At 43.7% G+C, this 19,258-nt stretch overlaps 1 protein-coding gene across 1 annotated transcript in view; it reads left to right on the top strand.

Annotated features, from left to right (window-relative positions):
* Positions 1 to 4,184: 4,184 nt before the first annotated feature.
* Positions 4,185 to 19,258, top strand: part of LOC139400288 (eyes absent homolog 1-like) — a gene marked incomplete at its 3' end in the record, with an annotated part of 16,963 nt that continues 1,889 nt past the window's right edge. Inside the window, exons 1-4 of the mRNA XM_071145256.1 lie at positions 4,185 to 4,331; positions 6,053 to 6,332; positions 9,157 to 9,299; positions 10,973 to 11,056. Coding sequence (XP_071001357.1) covers positions 6,131 to 6,332; positions 9,157 to 9,299; positions 10,973 to 11,056 — 429 coding nt within the window. The remainder of the gene's footprint in view (positions 4,332 to 6,052; positions 6,333 to 9,156; positions 9,300 to 10,972; positions 11,057 to 19,258) is intronic.

Raw genomic sequence — 19,258 nt, 5'->3', positions numbered from 1 at the left:
ACGCACACCTGCCCTGCATCACACACACCTGCCCTGCATTACGCACACCTGCCCTGCATCACGCACACCTGCCCTGCATTACGCACACCTGCCTTCCCTCGCCGCGCACTTCAGCGATATTGGACTCACCTGGACTCACTCAATCACCTGTTTATTACCTCCGATATATTTGTCCCTACTGGTGCCCGCTGCTGCATGTTGTCTGTCTTTGTGTATCTGACGCTGTTCCCACTCTGTTTGTCCGTTCCTAATTAAATGTCAACTCCCCGTACCTGCTTTTATTCTCCAGCGTCATTCCTTACACTTGGACTGTGCCTTTAAACAGCTTGGGAAATTCCAGAAAGATGATGTCATGGCTTTAGAAGCTTCTGATCGGCTAATTGACATCATTTGAGTCAATTGGAGGTGTACCTTTGGATGTATTTCAAGGCCTACCTTCTAACTCAGTGCCTCTTTGCTTGACATCGTGGGAAAATCAAAAGAAATCAGCCAAGACCTCAGAAAAAAATTGGAGACCTCCACAAGTCTGATTCACCCTTGGGAGCAATTTCCAAAAACCTGACGGTACCACGTTCATCTGTACAATCAATAGTACGCAAGTATAAACACCATGGGACCACGCAGCCGTCATACAGTTCAGGAAGGACATGTGTTCTGTCTCCTATAGATGAACGTACTTCTAGAGATAAATGTACTTCAGAAAGAAAAGTGCAAATCAATCCCAGAACAACAGCAAAGGATCTTGTGAAGATGCTGCAGGAAACAGGTACAAAAGTATCTATATCCACAGTAAAATGAGTCCTATATCGACATAACCTGAAAGGCCTCTCAGCAAGGAAGAAGCCAATGCTCCAAAACCACCATAAAAAAGCCAGACTACGGTTTGCAACTGCACATGGGGACAAAGATTGTACTTTTTGGAGAAATGTCCTCTGGTCTGATGAAACAAAAATAGAACTGTTTGGCCATAATGACCATCGTTATATTTGGAGGAAAAAGGGGGAGGTTTGCAAGCCGAAGAACACCATCCCAACCATGAAGCACGGGGGTGGCAGCATAAAGTAGTGGGGGTGCTTTGCTGGAGGAGGGACTGGTGCACTTCACAAAATAGATGGCATCATGAGGGAGGAGAATTATGTGGATATATTGAAGCAAAATCTCAAGACATCAGGAAGTTAAAGCTTGGTTGCAAATGGGTCTTCCAAATGGACATTGACCCCAAGCATACTACCAAAGTTGTGGCAAAATGGCTTAAGGACAACAAAGTCAAGGTATTGGAGTCACAAAGCCCTGACTTCAATCCTATAGAAAATTTGTGGGCAGAACTGAAAAAGCATGTGCGAGAATGGAGGCCTACAAACCTGACTCAGCTCTGTCAGACGGAATTGGCCGAAATTTACCGTACTTATTGTGGAAGGCTACCCGAAATGTTTGACCCAAGTTAAACAATTTAAAGGCAATGCTACCAAAAACTAATTGAGTGTATGTAAACTTCTCACCAACTGGGAATGTGATGATATAAATAAAAGCTGAAATAAATCATTCTCTCTACTATTATTCTGACATTTCACATTCTTAAAATAAAGTGGTGATCCTAACTGATCTAAGACAGGTAATTTTTACTCCGAATTTATTGTCAGGAATTGTTTAAAACTGAGTTTAAATGTATTTGGCTAAGGTGTATGTAAACTTCTGACTTCAACTGTATCTCTGCTGCTTCTGGTCCCAAATTGCACCCTATTCCCTAATTAGTACACTATTGACCAGGACTCCGGTCAAAAGTAGTGCACTGTGTAGGGAATAGGGTGCCCATTGGGACGTAATTCTCTGATCTCCTGATCTCGCTGCTACTCTTCCTGTTGTCATCTTTGACATGAGAGGACAGGTGGAGGGAGAGTGTAGAGAGGAGTCATGCCCTGTGGCCTCGTCTCCTGTCCTCTTTTCTCTTCATCCCTCTCTCCCAGGGCTGGAAGACAGCAAGCCCTATAACTCATGTCGTGTATATTATTAAGCCATTAGATCCTATCAGCTCTTCTTTGAAAGACTGAATTAGCCCTAGAGGTGGTTCTTTCAAAGCAGCGAAGAGAAGACATATTCTACATATTCATTAGCAGGATGTCAGACACCCCTTTCTCTCAATTCAATGTTCAGTTTAAGGGGCTTTTAATGCCGTGGGAAACACATGTTTACATTGCCAAAGCAAGTTAACTATATAATAAACAAAAATGAAATAAACAATTTTAACGGTTAATTACAAATGAACCTTTACTATTACACTCACAGAAGTTCCAAAATAATTATGACATTTCAAATGTCATATTATGTGCAAATAGTTAAAGTACAAAAGGGAAAATAAATCAACATAAAAATGGGTTGTATTTACAATGGTGTTTGTTCTTCAGGCAACAGGTCAACAGGTTTTCTTGTGGCAACAGGTCAACAAATCTTGCTGCTGTGATGGCACATTGTGGAATTACTTTATCAAAATTGGATTTGTTTTCAAATTCTTTGTGGTTCTGTGTAATCTGAGGGAAATATGTGTCATCTCTTTTCCTTCCTCTCTCCCTCCCTTACTTTCTGTAGCCCCCCTCTCTCTCCCTCCCCCACTCCTCCACCCTTCAGTTGCCCTAACACAACAGGCTCAGTGTTCAGCCAATTGTGAGGGCCTGAGACGCCCCCCCCCCCCCCCCTCCCCCTGTCATTCATCAAGGCAGATCCAATCAGTGATAAGGAAGGAAGAGGATGAAGATAAGGCTACTGTTTGGTTTTGAGCCTCTTCCTCCCTCCTTCTCCCTCCCTCTCTCTCTCTCAACTTCAATTTCAATTACAATTTTAAGGGCTTTATTGTCAAGGGAAACATATGATGTTTACTTTGCCAAAGCAAGTGAAATAGATAATAAACAAAAGTGAAATAAACAATAAACTGTAAATATTACACTCACGGTAGTTGTAAAAGAATAAAGGCATTTCAAATGTCATATGATGTCTATATACAGTTTATAAGTGATATGTATAACTCCATAGTGATAACCGTGTGTTCTCCCTGTCCTCTCTAGGTGATATGTATAACTCCTTAGTGATAACCGTGTGTTCTCCCTGTCCTCTCTAGGTGATATCTATAACTCCTTAGTGATAACCGTGTGTTCTCCCTGTCCTCTCTAGGTGATATGTATAACTCCTTAGTGATAACCGTGTGTTCTCCCTGTCCTCTCTAGGTGATATCTATAACTCCTTAGTGATAACCGTGTGTTTCTCCCTGTCCTCTCCAGGTGATATCTATAACTCCATAGTGATAACCGTGTGTTCTCCCTGTCCTCTCTAGGTGATATGTATAACTCCTTAGTGATAACCGTGTGTTTCCCCTGTCCTCTCTAGGTGATATCTATAACTCCTTAGTGATAACCGTGTGTTCTCCCTGTCCTCTCCAGGTGATATGTATAACTCCTTAGTGATAACCGTGTGTTCTCCCTGTCCTCTCTAGGTGATATGTATAACTCCTTAGTGATAACCGTGTGTTTCTCCCTGTCCTCTCCAGGTGATATCTATAACTCCATAGTGATAACCGTGTGTTCTCCCTGTCCTCTCTAGGTGATATGTATAACTCCTTAGTGATAACCGTGTGTTTCCCCTGTCCTCTCTAGGTGATATCTATAACTCCTTAGTGATAACCGTGTGTTCTCCCTGTCCTCTCCAGGTGATATGTATAACTCCTTAGTGATAACCGTGTGTTTCCCCTGTCCTCTCCAGGTGAAATCTATAACTCCTTAGTGATAACCGTGTGTTTCCCCTGTCCTCTCCAGGTGATATCTATAACTCCATAGTGATAACCGTGTGTTCTCCCTGTCCTCTCTAGGTGATATGTATAACTCCTTAGTGATAACCGTGTGTTTCCCCTGTCCTCTCTAGGTGATATCTATAACTCCTTAGTGATAACCGTGTGTTCTCCCTGTCCTCTCCAGGTGATATGTATAACTCCTTAGTGATAACCGTGTGTTTCCCCTGTCCTCTCCAGGTGAAATCTATAACTCCTTAGTGATAACCGTGTGTTTCCCCTGTCCTCTCCAGGTGAAATCTATAACTCCATAGTGATAACCGTGTGTTTCCCCTGTCCTCTCTAGGTGATATGTATAACTCCTTAGTGATAACCGTGTGTTTCCCCTTAGTGATAACCGTGTGTTTCCCCTGTCCTCTCCAGGTGATATGTATAACTCCATAGTGATAACCTTGTGTTTCCCCTGTCCTCTCCAGGTGGCACGTTCACAACCACGTCAGGACTGTACGCAGGAAGCAACGCCCTCACGAACTCAACCGGCTTCAACAGTACACAGCAGGTACAAACATGCTCTACTGTAGTCTAGCTTCCTAATACCATGGTAGGCATGTTTACTATCATTGATTTATACTCTTGCTAAAATCCTGGGAACCTCGGGGGCATCCCAAATGGCAACCTGTTCCCTATGTAGTGCACTACTTTTGACCAGGACCCTATGGAACCCTATTCCCTATGTAGTGCACTACTTTAGACCTGAACCCTATGGAACCCTATTCCCTACGTAGTGCACTACTTTAGACCAGAACCCTATGGAACCCTATTCCCTATGTAGTGCACTACTTTTGAACAGAACACATGGAACCCTATTCCCTACGTAGTGCACTACTTTTGACCAGGACCCTATGGCACCCTATTCCCTATATGTAGTGCACTACTTTAGACCAGAGCCCTATGGATCCCTATTCCCTATGTAGTGCACTACTTTAGACCAGAACCCTATGGAACCCTATTCCCTATGTAGTGCACTACTTTTGACCAGAACCCTGTGGAACCCTATTCCCTATGTAGTGCACTACTTTAGACCAGAACCCTATGGAACCCTATTCCTTACGTAGTGCACTACTTTAGACCAGAGCCCTATGGAACCCTATTCCCTACGTAGTGCACTACTTTAGACCAGAGCCCTATGGAACCCTATTCCCTATGTAGTGCACTACTTTAGACCAGAACCCATAGGCTAGTAGTTCACTACAAAAGGGAACATGTATGATACAGACCAGTTACACTTCATCCACGTCACAAGAATCATCCCGGAATCGATCATAACGTCTGAAGTGGTGTACGCAGGGATTATCCCCTGCTTCTATGGGTTATGCCAGAGGAAGGGCATCCCAAATGGCACCCTGTACACTGTTTACATTAGTACACTACTTTTGACCAGTGCCCCCCATAATGCTCTGGTGCACTATGTAGGCAATGGGACGCCTCCCAAAAATACAAAGACAGATCGCTGTTCAGATGTAGGACACAAAAGACATGTGTTTGCATTTACGTTTTGGAATCTGCACTGTAAAGTAGCAAGGGGGGCATATCTCACGTTACTCACCGTCTCTCACTCTCTCTCTGTACCTCTCTCTTTCTCGCTCCCTCTAACTCTTGCTCTCTCCCTCTCTCTCTCTCTCTCTCTCTCTCTCTCTCTCTCCATCTCTCTCTCTCCATCCCTCACTCTCTCCCTCTCTCTCTCTCTCTCTCTCTCTCTCTCTCACTCTCTCTCTGTACCTCTCCACTTGTTCTACCTTTCATCTCTTTCTCTTTCTTTCTCTCTGTCTACCTTTCCTCTCTCTCTCTCTCTCTCTCCATCCCTCTCACTCTCTCTCCACATCCATCCCTCACTCTCTCCCTCTCTCTCTCTCTCTCTCTCCATCCCTCCCACTCTCTCTCCACATCCATCTCTCACTCTCTCTCTCCATCCCTCTCACTCTCTCTCCACATCCATCTCTCTCTCTCTCTCATCCCTCTCTCTCTCTCTCTCTCTCTCTCTCTCTCTCTTTCGCTCCCTCTAACTCTTGCTCTCTCCCTCTCTCTCTCTCTCTCTCTCTCTCTCTCTCTCTCTCCATCTCTCTCTCTCCATCCCTCACTCTCTCCCTCTCTCTCTCTCTCTCTCTCTCTCTCTCTCTCTCTCTCTCTCTCTCACTCTGGCTCTCTCTCTCCACCCTCTCAATCTTTCCATCCTTCCCTTTCTCCATCATTCCCCCCTCTCTATCCCCTCTCCCCCTCCAGGACTACCCGAGCTACCCAGCGTTCGGCCAGGGCCAGTACGCCCAGTATTACAACAGTTCTCCATACACCTCCCCCTATATGACCAGCAACAACACCAGTCCCACCACCCCCTCCACCACAGCCACCTACACCCTCCAGGAGCCCCCCAGCGCCCTGACCAGCCAGGCCCTCACGGACCCCCCAGCAGGTAGGCCCCAGGCCCCCCAGGCCACCCACCCTCCATCCCCAGGATCAGACGGCTCTGGAGGGGGTGGCTATGATGCCAGGGCCACTCATTATGGTAACCATTACAGTTTTTTTAAATCAAATAAACTATATTAATGTAATAATTTTTTCGAATTCATGATAATTAACGATAATCAAAACCCTCCCTGAATTTTGTTGAAAATACAGAAACTGGTGTTATTGGAGAAATATTTTTTTGTGATCATTTTTTAAATTGTTGTTACCCCTCCCTCCCTTTCTAAACTTCCCTCTGTAAACCCTCTGTAAAATAGGGTTATTGTAGAAAATGTAACTCCGGTTCTGGAAGAGAGAATAATACATCATATTATAAATATATAATATGAATCACATCAATGCTTCTTCGGGTAATAAAGGTCGGATGACATCATCATCATCATCATCATCATCATCCTACAATTAAGTGAAAACTAGATGAAGAAGAGTTTCAAGCAGCCGGGTTGCAGCAGAGATGATATTACTGACGTTATTCTCCTCTGTTGCAGCAGAGATGATATTACTGACGTTATTCTCCTCTGTTGCAGCAGAGATGATATACTGACGTCATTCTCCTTGTTGCAGCAGAGATTATATACTGACGTTATTCTCCTCTGTTGCAGTAGAGATGATATACTGATGTTATTCTCCTCTGTTGCAGCAGAGATGATATACTGACGTTATTCTCCTCTGTTGCAGCAGAGATGATATTACTGACGTTATTCTCCTCTGTTGCAGCAGAGATGATATACTGATGTTATTCTCCTCTGTTGCAGCAGAGATGATATACTGACGTTATTCTCCTCTGTTGCAGCAGAGATGATATTACTGACGTTATTCTCCTCTGTTGCAGCAGAGATGATATACTGACGTTATTCTCCTCTGTTGCAGCAGAGATGATATACTGATGTTATTCTCCTCTGTTGCAGCAGAGATGATATTACTGACGTTATTCTCCTCTGTTGCAGCAGAGATGATATACTGACGTTATTCTCCTCTGTTGCAGCAGAGATGATATACTGACGTTATTCTCCTCTGTTGCAGCAGAGATGATATACTGATGTTATTCTCCTCTGTTGCAGCAGAGATGATATACTGACGTTATTCTCCTCTGTTGCAGCAGAGATGATATTACTGACGTTATTCTCCTCTGTTGCAGCAGAGATGATATACTGATGTTATTCTCCTCTGTTGCAGCAGAGATGATATACTGACGTTATTCTCCTCTGTTGCAGCAGAGATGATATACTGATGTTATTCTTCTCTGTTGCAGCAGAGATGATATACTGATGTTATTCTCCTCTGTTGCAGCAGAGATTATATACTGACGTTATTCTCCTCTGTTGCAGCAGAGATGATATACTGACGTTATTCTCCTCTGTTGCAGCAGAGATGATATACTGATGTTATTCTCCTCTGTTGCAGCAGAGATGATATACTGACGTTATTCTCCTCTGTTGCAGCAGAGATGATATTACTGACGTTATTCTCCTCTGTTGCAGCAGAGATGATATACTGATGTTATTCTCCTCTGTTGCAGCAGAGATGATATACTGACGTTATTCTCCTCTGTTGCAGCAGAGATGATATACTGATGTTATTCTCCTCTGTTGCAGCAGAGATGATATACTGATGTTATTCTCCTCTGTTGCAGCAGAGATTATATACTGACGTTATTCTCCTCTGTTGCAGCAGAGATGATATTACTGACGTTATTCTCCTCTGTTGCAGCAGAGATGATATACTGATGTTATTCTCCTCTGTTGCAGCAGAGATGATATACTGATGTTATTCTCCTCTGTTGCAGCAGAGATGATATACTGATGTTATTCTCCTCTGTTGCAGCAGAGATGATATTACTGACGTTATTCTCCTCTGTTGCAGCAGAGATGATATACTGATGTTATTCTCCTCTGTTGCAGCAGAGATGATATACTGACGTTATTCTCCTCTGTTGCAGCAGAGATGATATACTGATGTTATTCTCCTCTGTTGCAGCAGAGATGATATTACTGACGTTATTCTCCTCTGTTGCAGCAGAGATGATATTACTGACGTTATTCTCCTCTGTTGCAGCAGAGATGATATACTGATGTTATTCTCCTCTGTTGCAGCAGAGATGATATACTGACGTTATTCTCCTCTGTTGCAGCAGAGATGATATTACTGACGTTATTCTCCTCTGTTGCAGCAGAGATGATATACTGATGTTATTCTCCTCTGTTGCAGCAGAGATGATATACTGACGTTATTCTCCTCTGTTGCAGCAGAGATGATATACTGATGTTATTCTCCTCTGTTGCAGCAGAGATGATATACTGATGTTATTCTCCTCTGTTGCAGCAGAGATTATATACTGACGTTATTCTCCTCTGTTGCAGCAGAGATGATATTACTGACGTTATTCTCCTCTGTTGCAGCAGAGATGATATACTGATGTTATTCTCCTCTGTTGCAGCAGAGATGATATACTGATGTTATTTTCCTCTGTTGCAGCAGAGATGATATACTGACGTTATTCTCCTCTGTTGCAGCAGAGATGATATACTGACGTTATTCTCCTCTGTTGCAGCAGAGATGATATACTGACGTTATTCTCCTCTGTTGCAGCAGAGATGATATACTGACGTTATTCTCCTCTGTCTGTCTGACCCTCTGAAAACCTTACTACATGAAGTAGCTTGTACTGCAATGCACTTCTCAATATTTATATATCACTATTTAACACACAGACACACTTTTACAAGACAAAATGGAGCTGTCCTCTGCTCCCTCCACTCTCCTCAGTCCTGAAGGTACTGGAAATACTTTAATTTCCTCCTCTTTATCTTAAACAATCACTTCTTCTTCTTCTTGTTGTTCTCCCTTCCTCCCATTCCTTCCAGTCGAGTACAGTACCATCCACAGTCCTTCAACGCCCATTAAAGATTCAGAATCGGATCGATTGCGGCGTGCCTCGGATGGAAAGTCACGTGGCCGAGGGAGAAGGAACAACAACCCTTCACCACCGCCCGACTCTGACCTTGAGGTAGGGTGAGCAGTGTGTGTGAGTGTGTGTGTGTGTGTGTGTGTGTGTGTGTTAGCCTCACCCTGTCTGAATCACAATAGCCTAATTCACCCTCCCCAGTGCCACACGGTTCACACATGAATAAAGTGTTTTATAATCTTTATAATCCTAATTTATTAATTTATTATTGGTTACTGAATTGTTTATTTTACTATGGGGATATTTTAAATGTTTAGTTTGTCTTTTCAATGGGTGGTTCACCATGTATCGATACGTAGTTAATATTATTTTTATTTTTTTGTGTGTTCGTCAACAACGAATTTAGTTCCTGCTTTTAACCTAAACAGGTGGAGCTAGAGATGAGATGTGTTTCTCTGATAGATGACTTTTAAACATCATCCTCTGAAGGGGATAAAGTCTGATGCCGTTAAACAGTTAATTATTAGGTCATAAACATGTGGGTAGCTAACTGTGTATATGAATGCCATATAGATACCAGCCAATCCATATTTCAAAGTAACGTGTTAATGATTCATCATTATTAATTCATTATTATTGATAAGAGATACATTTCAGAGAGGTTAAGCCTCATTATGATGCTGACATCACAGCATGTTAACAAACCTAGTTAATTAGTTATTGATTGGGCTAATGTAAAGGGCAGGGGATGGAGGGAGAGATGGATGGAGGGAGAGACGGATGGATGGAGGGATGGATGGATGGATGGAGAGATGGATGGAGGGATGGATGGAGGGAGAGATGGATGGAGGGAGAGACGGATGGATGGAGGGATGGATGGATGGATGGAGAGATGGATGGAGGGATGGATGGTGGGATAGAGGGATGGATGGAGGGATGGATGGATGGATGGATGGAGAGATGGATGGAGGGATGGATGGTGGGATAGAGGGATGGAGGGAGAGATGGATGGAGGGATGGATGGATGGATGGATGGATGGATTGATGGATGGATGGAGGGATGGATGGATGGATGGATGGATGGAGAGATGGATGGATGGATGGATGGATGGATGGTGGGATAGAGGGATGGATGGAGGGATGGATGGATGGAGAGATGGATGGAGGGATGGATGGTGGGATAGAGGGATGGATGGATGGATGGATGGATGGTGGGATAGAGGGATGGATGGAGGGATGGATGGATGGAGAGATGGATGGAGGGATGGATGGTGGGATAGAGGGATGGATGGAGGGATGGATGGATGGATGGAGAGATGGATGGAGGGATGGATGGTGGGATAGAGGGATGGATGGAGGGATGAGATGGAGGGAGGGAGGGATGGATGGATGGATGGATGGATGGATGGATGAGGGATGGAGGGATGAGGGATGGATGGATGGATGTGGTCGTGACCAACAACTGTAGGTAAATGGATCTAGTGGTCCCTGTGGTGCACCAATCCTCCCTCTCTCTCTCTCTCTCTCTCTCTCCCTCTCTCTCTCTCTCTCTCTCTCTCTCCTTCCCTCTCTCTCTCTCTCTCTCTCTCTCTCTCTCTCTCTCTCTCTCTCTCTCTCTCCCTCTCTCTCTCTCTCTCTCTCTCTCTCTCCCTCTCTCTCTCTCTCTCTCTCTCTCTCTGTTGACGGGCCAGATCACATTGCAGAATACAGAGTGCAACCATTGATTTTCCTTTAACCTTTCCCCCCCCCCACTCCCCGTCGCTCTGTCTCTCCAGAGAGTGTTCATCTGGGACCTGGATGAGACCATCATCGTTTTCCATTCCTTGCTCACAGGGTCTTACGCTAACAGATACGGCCGGGTGAGTGACGTCACACTCTAGCATCTAGCAGTATCAAACACACACACACACACACACACACACACACACACACACACACACACACACACACACACACACACACACACACACACACACACACATGTGCATGCGCGCGTGTGTTTTGAATGGAGCACGTTCGTAGTGTGGACAGAGATATGGAACGGAAGTCAATGTACAGATAATTGTTTTATTTAGTTTAATTGGCCCGATGGGGCCTGGTGGAGTATTTGTCCTGCAGCTGTCGGACCTACAGTGGGGCAAAAAAGTATTTAGTCAGCCACCAATTGTGCAAGTTATCCCACTTAAATAGATGATTATTTTCCACCATAATTTGCAAATAAATTCATTAAAAATGTGATTTTCTGGATTTTTTATTCTCATTTTGTCTGTCATAGTTGAAGTGTACCTATCATGAAAATTACAGGCCTCTCTCATCTTTTTAAGTGGGAGAACTTGCACAATTGGTGGCTGACTAACTGTATGCTGCAGCAGGGGTCCAAATGGAACACTAGTCCCTACACCAGAACACTAGTCCCTACACCAGAACACTAGTCCCTACACCAGAACACTAGTCCCTACACCAGAACACTAGTCCCTACACCAGAACACTAGTCCCTACACCAGAACACTAGTCCCTACACCAGAACACTAGTCCCTACACCAGAACACTAGTCCCTATACCAGAACACTAGTCCCTACACCAGAACACTAGTCCCTATACCAGAACACTAGTCCCTACACCAGAACACTAGTCCCTATACCAGAACACTAGTCCCTATACCAGAACACTAGTCCCTACACCAGAACACTAGTCCCTACACCAGAACACTAGTCCCTATACCAGAACACTAGTCCCTACACCAGAACACTAGTCCCTACACCAGAACACTAGTCCCTATACCAGAACACTAGTCCCTACACCAGAACACTAGTCCCTACACCAGAACACTAGTCCCTACACCAGAACTCTAGTCCCTACACCAGAACACTAGTCCCTATACCAGAGCACTAGTCCCTATACCAGAACACTAGTCCCTACACCAGAACACTAGTCCCTACACCAGAACACTAGTCCCTATACCAGAACACTAGTCCCTATACCAGAACACTAGTCCCTACACCAGAACACTAGTCCCTACACCAGAACACTAGTCCCTACACCAGAACACTAGTCCCTACACCAGAACACTAGTCCCTATACCAGAACACTAGTCCCTACACCAGAACACTAGTCCCTACACCAGAACACTAGTCCCTACACCAGAACTCTAGTCCCTACACCAGAACACTAGTCCCTATACCAGAGCACTAGTCCCTATACCAGAACACTAGTCCCTACACCAGAACACTAGTCCCTACACCAGAACACTAGTCCCTATACCAGAACACTAGTCCCTATACCAGAACACTAGTCCCTACACCAGAACACTAGTCCCTACACCAGAACACTAGTCCCTACACCAGAACACTAGTCCCTACACCAGAACACTAGTCCCTATACCAGAGCACTAGTCCCTATACCAGAACACTAGTCCCTATACCAGAACACTAGTCCCTAGACCAGAACACTAGTCCCTATACCAGAACACTAGTCCCTATACCAGAACACTAGTCCCTACACCAGAACACTAGTCCCTATACCAGAACACTAGTCCCTACACCAGAACACTAGTCCCTACACACCCCCCCCCCCCGAGAAAAACTAGGTAGTGCTAGATGAAGGTTGCAGGTTATAACTAGGGGCCCAGGACAGAACAGGTTATAACTAGGGGCCCAGGACAGAACAGGTTATAACTAGGGGCCCAGGACAGAACAGGTTATAACTAGGGGCCCAGGACAGAACAGGTTATAACTAGGGGCCCAGGACAGAACAGCGGTACTGTGGACTCATCATCACTGTACATTTCTCCTTCAGAAAGACACATTGTTGTTGAATTAATGAATTGCCCCTGCATCCACCTGTTTTCATGGATACATTTCCCGGGAGAAGCCAGGCCATGGCTACCCGATGTAATTAGCCTTAACTTGATAGGAAAGTCTGTCTGGAGAGAGGACGGGACTAGACTGGTGCGTGTCTTCTCCGTAGCCCTGGAGAGAGGACGGGACTAGACCGGTGCGTGTCTTCTCCGTAGCCCTCTCCTGCAGTCAGATGAACTCTGAGGCCTCATGGGTAGAATTGTATTCATATTATTTCATAATTCTTCAACTTGATCAAAATTATCAAGCCAAAAATCCAGTGTTTCTATGTCAAATAGTGTTGTTATATTTCAGTCTTCTGTAATATATATATATATATATATATGTCAAATGTAATATTGGGATGCAAACTCAACATGTAATAGTTGTAAACTCTCTATCCGACACGGTACAGGTGTCTTCTTTATTTTAAGACCCATAACCAGGTGTGTGAGGTGGATACTTTAGTTTCAAAGTAGATGTTAGTTTAAGATTACCCAGAATCCCTCTGTGTGACCCTGATTTATCCCACTGCAGTAAAAAAAAAAAGGTCTACAAGTCTAAGACTTTAATTGTCAAAGAGAATCTAACAGTAAAATCACATGATCAAATTAATAAGACGTTTTTTATTTAGTAGTACACATTGTTCACATATCAAATGAAGTGTTGTTTTAGATATCACTGTATGTTGTATTTAGAGATTTATTTAAAGAGTTCACAGTGGGCAGGGGTTTGGTTTACACAGGAAGAAGACACTGTCCTGTAAAATTGTTCTTAATAAATTGGCGTCTCTAAATGTAAAAGCTTTTAAAAACAAACAAACATTTGGGAAATATGTCAATCTCCAAAGTGCTATCATTGGTTTTATATACCTCTCCATACGAACATGAACTATACTACTGTATACAGTATATACCCATTTTAATTATAAATATCTTTATTATGACAACGGCAATCATATTAGTTCAAATGTTTTTAAAAAGTATAATAATAATTAAATGCTTAATCCGTCCACCTAAATATCTCCACGTCTATTTGTTTGTATAAAAATATACCCAGGTTCTTGGTTTGTATTATGTCTTAAGAATTCCCAACAATTATCTTTTGTTGGGGTTTTGTTTTTGGTTCGGTTGGAGTTTTTCTTCCTCTGCTCTGTTTTTGAAAGTCAGAAGATTGACATATTGGTTCTCATGGGTCAGAGAGTGGGCATGGCTCGTCGTGGCCCCGCTCTCTGGGACTTTGTTCTGCTATGAGGGCGGATACATCCCAAATGGCGCCCTATCTAGTGCACTACTTTTGACCAGAACTCTGGTATAGGAAAATAGGGTGCCATTTGGAACGTAGATGGGGTGTTTGAAGGGGGCACTGTTTTGTTTTGGGGGTGAAAGAGGGCTGCCCCGTGACCTAAGATGTTTATTTACTTTATCCTTAGCCGTGCATGCTGGGTAAAGAGAGAGCGGCTTAGGGAGCCGAGGGAACACACATACACACACACACACACTCTGGGTCGCTGTGGTGCCTCTCTGTAACAGGAAACAATGCTGACTCCGTAAGGACCTTCACTCTTAGAGTCAATCTAGGACCTTTCACTCTTAGAGTCAATCTAGGACCTTCCACTCTTAGAGTCAATCTAGGACCTTCACTCTTAGAGTCAATCTAGGACCTTCCACTCTTAGAGTCAATCTAGGACCTTCCACTCTTAGAGTCGATCTAGGACCTTCCACTCTTAAAATCAATCTAGGACCTTCCACTCTTAGAGTCAATCTAGGACCTTCACTCTTAGAGTCAATCTAGGACCTTCCACTCTTAGAGTCAATCTAGGACCTTCACTCTTAGAGTCAATCTAGGACCTTCCACTCTTAGAGTCAATCTAGGACCTTCCACTCTTAGAGTCAATCTAGGACCTTCCACTCTTAGAGTCAATCTAGGACCTTCCACTCTTAGACTCAATCTAGGACCTTCCACTCTTAGAGTCAATCTAGGACCTTCCACTCTTAGAGTCAATCTAGGAGGACCTTCCACTCTTAGACTCAATCTAGGACCTTCCACTCTTAGAGTCAATCTAGGAGGACCTTCCACTCTTAGACTCAATCTAGGACCTTCCACTCTTAGAGTCAATCTAGGACCTTCACTCTTAGACTCAATCTAGGACCTTCCACTCTTAGAGTCAATCTAGGACCTTCACTCTTAGACTCAATCTAAGACCTTCCCCTCTTAGACTCAATCTAGGACCTTCCACTCTTAGAGTCAATCTAGGACCTTCCACTCTTAGAGTCAATCTAGGAGGACCTTCCACTCTTAGACTCAATCTAGGACCTTCCACTCTTAGAGTCAATCTAGGACCTTCACTCTTAGACTCAATCTAGGACCTTCCACTCTTAGAGTCAATCTAGGACCTTCACTCTTAGACTCAATCTAAGACCTTCCCCTCTTAGACTCAATCTAGGACCTTCCACTCTTAGAGTCAATCTAGGACCTTCCACTCTTAGAGTCAATCTAGGACCTTCCACTCTTAGAGTCAATCTAGGACCTTCACTCTTAGAGTCAATCTAGGACCTTCCACTCTTAGAGTCAATCTAGGACCTTCCACTCTTAGAGTCAATCTAGGACCTTCACTATTAGAGTCAATCTAGGACCTTCATTCTTAGAGTCAATCTAGGACCTTCACTCTTAGAGTCAATCTAGGACCTTCACTCTTAGAGTCAATCTAGGACCTTCCACTCTTAGAGTCAATATAGGACCTTCCACTCTTAGAGTCAATCTAGGACCTTCACTCTTAGAGTCAATATAGGACCTGACACACACAAAACTCTCTCTCTCTCTCTCTCTCTCTCGCTCTCTCTCTCATCTCTCTGTCTCTCTCTCTGTCTCTCTCTCTGTCTCTCTCTCTCTCTCTCTCTCTCTCTTTCTCTCTCTTTGTATTTCTCTCTTTCTCTCTGTTTCTCTCTCTTTTCATTTCTCTCTCTCTCTCTCTCTCTCTCTCTCTCTCTCTCTCTCTGTGTGTTTCTCTCTTTGTATTTCTCTCTTTCTCTCTCTGTATTTCTCTCTCTGTATTTCTCTCTCTCTCTGTCTCTCTCTCTCTCTGTCTCTCTCTCTTTTCTATCACTTTGTATTTCTCTCTCTCTCTCTCTCTCTCTCTCTCTCTCTCTCTCTCTCTCTCTCTCTCTCTCTCTCTCTGTGTTTCTCTCTTTGTATTTCTCTCTTTCTCTCTCTCTTTTGCTCTCTCTTTCTCTCTCTTTCTCTGTTTCTCTCTCTTTGTATTTCTGTCTCTCTTTTTCTTCCTCTTTCAGTTTCTCCCTCTGTGTCTCTCTCTCTCTGTTTCTCTCTCTGTATTTCTCTCTCTGTATTTCTCTCTCTCTCTCTCTCTCTCTCTGTCTCTCTCTCTGTTTCTATCACTTTGTATTTCTCTCTCTCTCTCTCTCTCTCTCTCTCTCTCTGTGTCTCTCTCTCTCTGTTTCTATCTCTTTGTATTTCTCTCTCTCTCTTTCTCTCTCTCTCTCTCTGTTTCTCTTTCTCTCTCTCTGTTTCTCTCAGTTTTATTATTAATATAATCAAATCTCACAGAGGGAAATAAAATAAAGTAATTATACATGTATAGACTAAACTACCACATCATAGATTATAGATCTGTAAAAACGACACGTGAACTAGCTAACAACATAAGGCAAGACAGATCCATTCTCCAACCCACCCCTTACACTGTCTTCATCTGAGAGGCATAGACAAATCGTTTACCCTAGCTGTTGAGCGGGCTTGACCAGGGCCTATAAATAGAGATGTATACACACACACACACGCACGCACACACGCACACACACACACACGCACACACGCACGCACGCACGCACGCACGCACACACGCACGCACACACACACACACACACACACACACACACACACACACACACACACACACACACTGCTGTGCCTATCAGTTCTCCTAATTGGCATCAAGGCAGCTCTGGCCCATGAAACTGATGTCTGAGGCCATCTGCGGATGTGGTACAGCTTTAAGGGGATAGGCTGTGGGGTCGAGGGGGGGTTAGATGGGGGTTGGGGGGGGACTTGGCGCCCCTGTTGATAGTTCTGACGACCAGGGACAGGTGGTGTAATGGGGCTACGGCTGTAGCAGTGACAACAGTGGGTCTCTAGCCTCCTGGCCTGTCTTAACTCGCTGACTGACTGTTTAGGTTTAATTGGAGAGGATTCACCGGGCCGGCACTTTACCCCCACCCTGTTTTCCCAGCAGTCCGTTTGTGAGACTAAATCACTTCAACTACTCCAGAGGTGGAAGAGAAAGGGGACGAGGGGAGGGGACACAGACTAATTATTTTTTGATGAATTCTGACTGAAAGATTGATTCAAACTGGGGGTTTGGAAAGAAGAAAAAAAAAAGATAGCCACCCAAAGAGTGGAGAACATTACGTTCTTCCTGTGTGGTTTCAGTGAGGACATTACCGTTGTGTGGCGTTGTGATGCATTGTGGGGTGTGACAGGTAATCAGTGCAAAGCTCAGGTGTGTGTTTAGGTGGTTTAACTCTTTAATCCCTCCCTCTGGTCCTCACACACACACACACACACACACACACACACACACTGGTCTCGTAGCATTAGGCTGGTAAGCCTGCAACACACAGAGCCCCTCGCCCTCCCACATCTGGCTATAGTCTCTGTGTTGTTGTCACCACTGATTAGAAATGGAAGACTGTAAGCAATACAATAAAATACATTATAAAGTCTCTGTGTTACAGTACATCAAGTTTACAATTTAACCAAGCTTAGAGAGAAAGACACGAACAGAGAGAGAGAGAGAGAGAGAGAGAGAGAGAGAGAGAGAGAGAGAGAGAGAGACAGAGAGAGAGAGAGAGAGAGAGAAAGAGAGAGAGAGAGAGAGAGAGAGAGAGAGAGAGAGAGAGAGAGAGAAAGAGAGAGAGAGAGAAACTTAAAGGAATATACTATTTCTCTGTGGCTTTTTTTGCCAAGACACTGGTGAAAATGTAGAAAATGATATATGTATTTTAGGCGACGTATTCAGTGAACAGTAAACCGTGCGACGACGTGGTTGTCCACTAGTGGATTAAAGACAGGACACGGATAAGCACGACGACCGTTTCGTCAGAAACAGATGCAGCTTTTGAGAAAGACTGATTATTATTAAGGTTGAAAAGCTTTTTAAATGAATAGTGTAGGACAGTTATATATAAGAATCATATATATTGATGCTTCTGGGAAACACTTTCATCTGTTTTCCTTTTTTTTTGTGATAATGCATTTTTTCCCCCTCAATTTGTCTGGAGATGCTTTGCATTCGTTGCTGTCTGGTTTGAAAGGGGGGGGGGGGGGGAAAGCCCATTGTCACTGGTTCATTAACTATTTAGAGCCCAGGTCTCTCTTCTTCTCTCCGTATTATCTTACAGACAGACAGGGCCATCCATATCCCCGGTACAGACAATATTACATTACAGAGGCGGAAAGAGAGGGGGAGAAAAAAAATAACACAATTTAGAATTAAGTGAAAAAAATTGCAATTATGTCTTTCATGTGGTGTATCAATATTATTTTGGCTTGAGAAGCACTCAGCTAATATACAAATGTATTTTTTTGGAGGATAGAGGTATTCCGTTTTTTTTTTTGTGACTCATTATCTTGATTACAAAAAATAACACAATTAAATGATCTAACAATTTATTTTGGGGGGTAATTGTTAGATCAAATAACTATTCACATTATGTTAAGTTTATCCAATGGTTTAGAAGCTTGGGAAACTTCAGGGTGTGTGTGTGTGTGTGTGTGTGTGTGTGTGTGTGTGTGTGTGTGTGTGTGTGTGTGCGTGCGCGCGCCTTTACTTTACTGCAGCCAGCTAGATGACGCACCAATATAAGTACGTTTAGAATGGAGTTTTTACGATAAGGTTACGACCCTGTCCTCGTCTCTATCGCTCACCCGCATCTAAGACGAGTTGCGCTGTTACCACATTAATGAAACTCTCCCTCCTCTCTGCCTGGCCGTTCTGGAGGCTATTCTAGTCCCTCTGTAAGGTCGTAAACAAAAGCAGAACATTCTTTTAGATCTCTAGAATTCCTTCTCCTCTTTATGAGGTCGTAGTGTTCTGGAATGTAGGAGAATTCCGAAGGCGTAAAAGTGTCGATAGATAGATAGAGACAAATCATCAGTGGAAGAGTTTCAATCCAAAATGCTATACATTTTCAGAAATGTTGGTAAATG

Source organism: Oncorhynchus clarkii, unplaced genomic scaffold (genome assembly GCF_045791955.1).
Source record: "Oncorhynchus clarkii lewisi isolate Uvic-CL-2024 unplaced genomic scaffold, UVic_Ocla_1.0 unplaced_contig_1397_pilon_pilon, whole genome shotgun sequence".
Taxonomy (NCBI): domain Eukaryota; kingdom Metazoa; phylum Chordata; class Actinopteri; order Salmoniformes; family Salmonidae; genus Oncorhynchus; species Oncorhynchus clarkii.
Note: the sequence above shows the minus strand (reverse complement) of the source record. Positions and strands in the feature narration are given on the sequence as shown.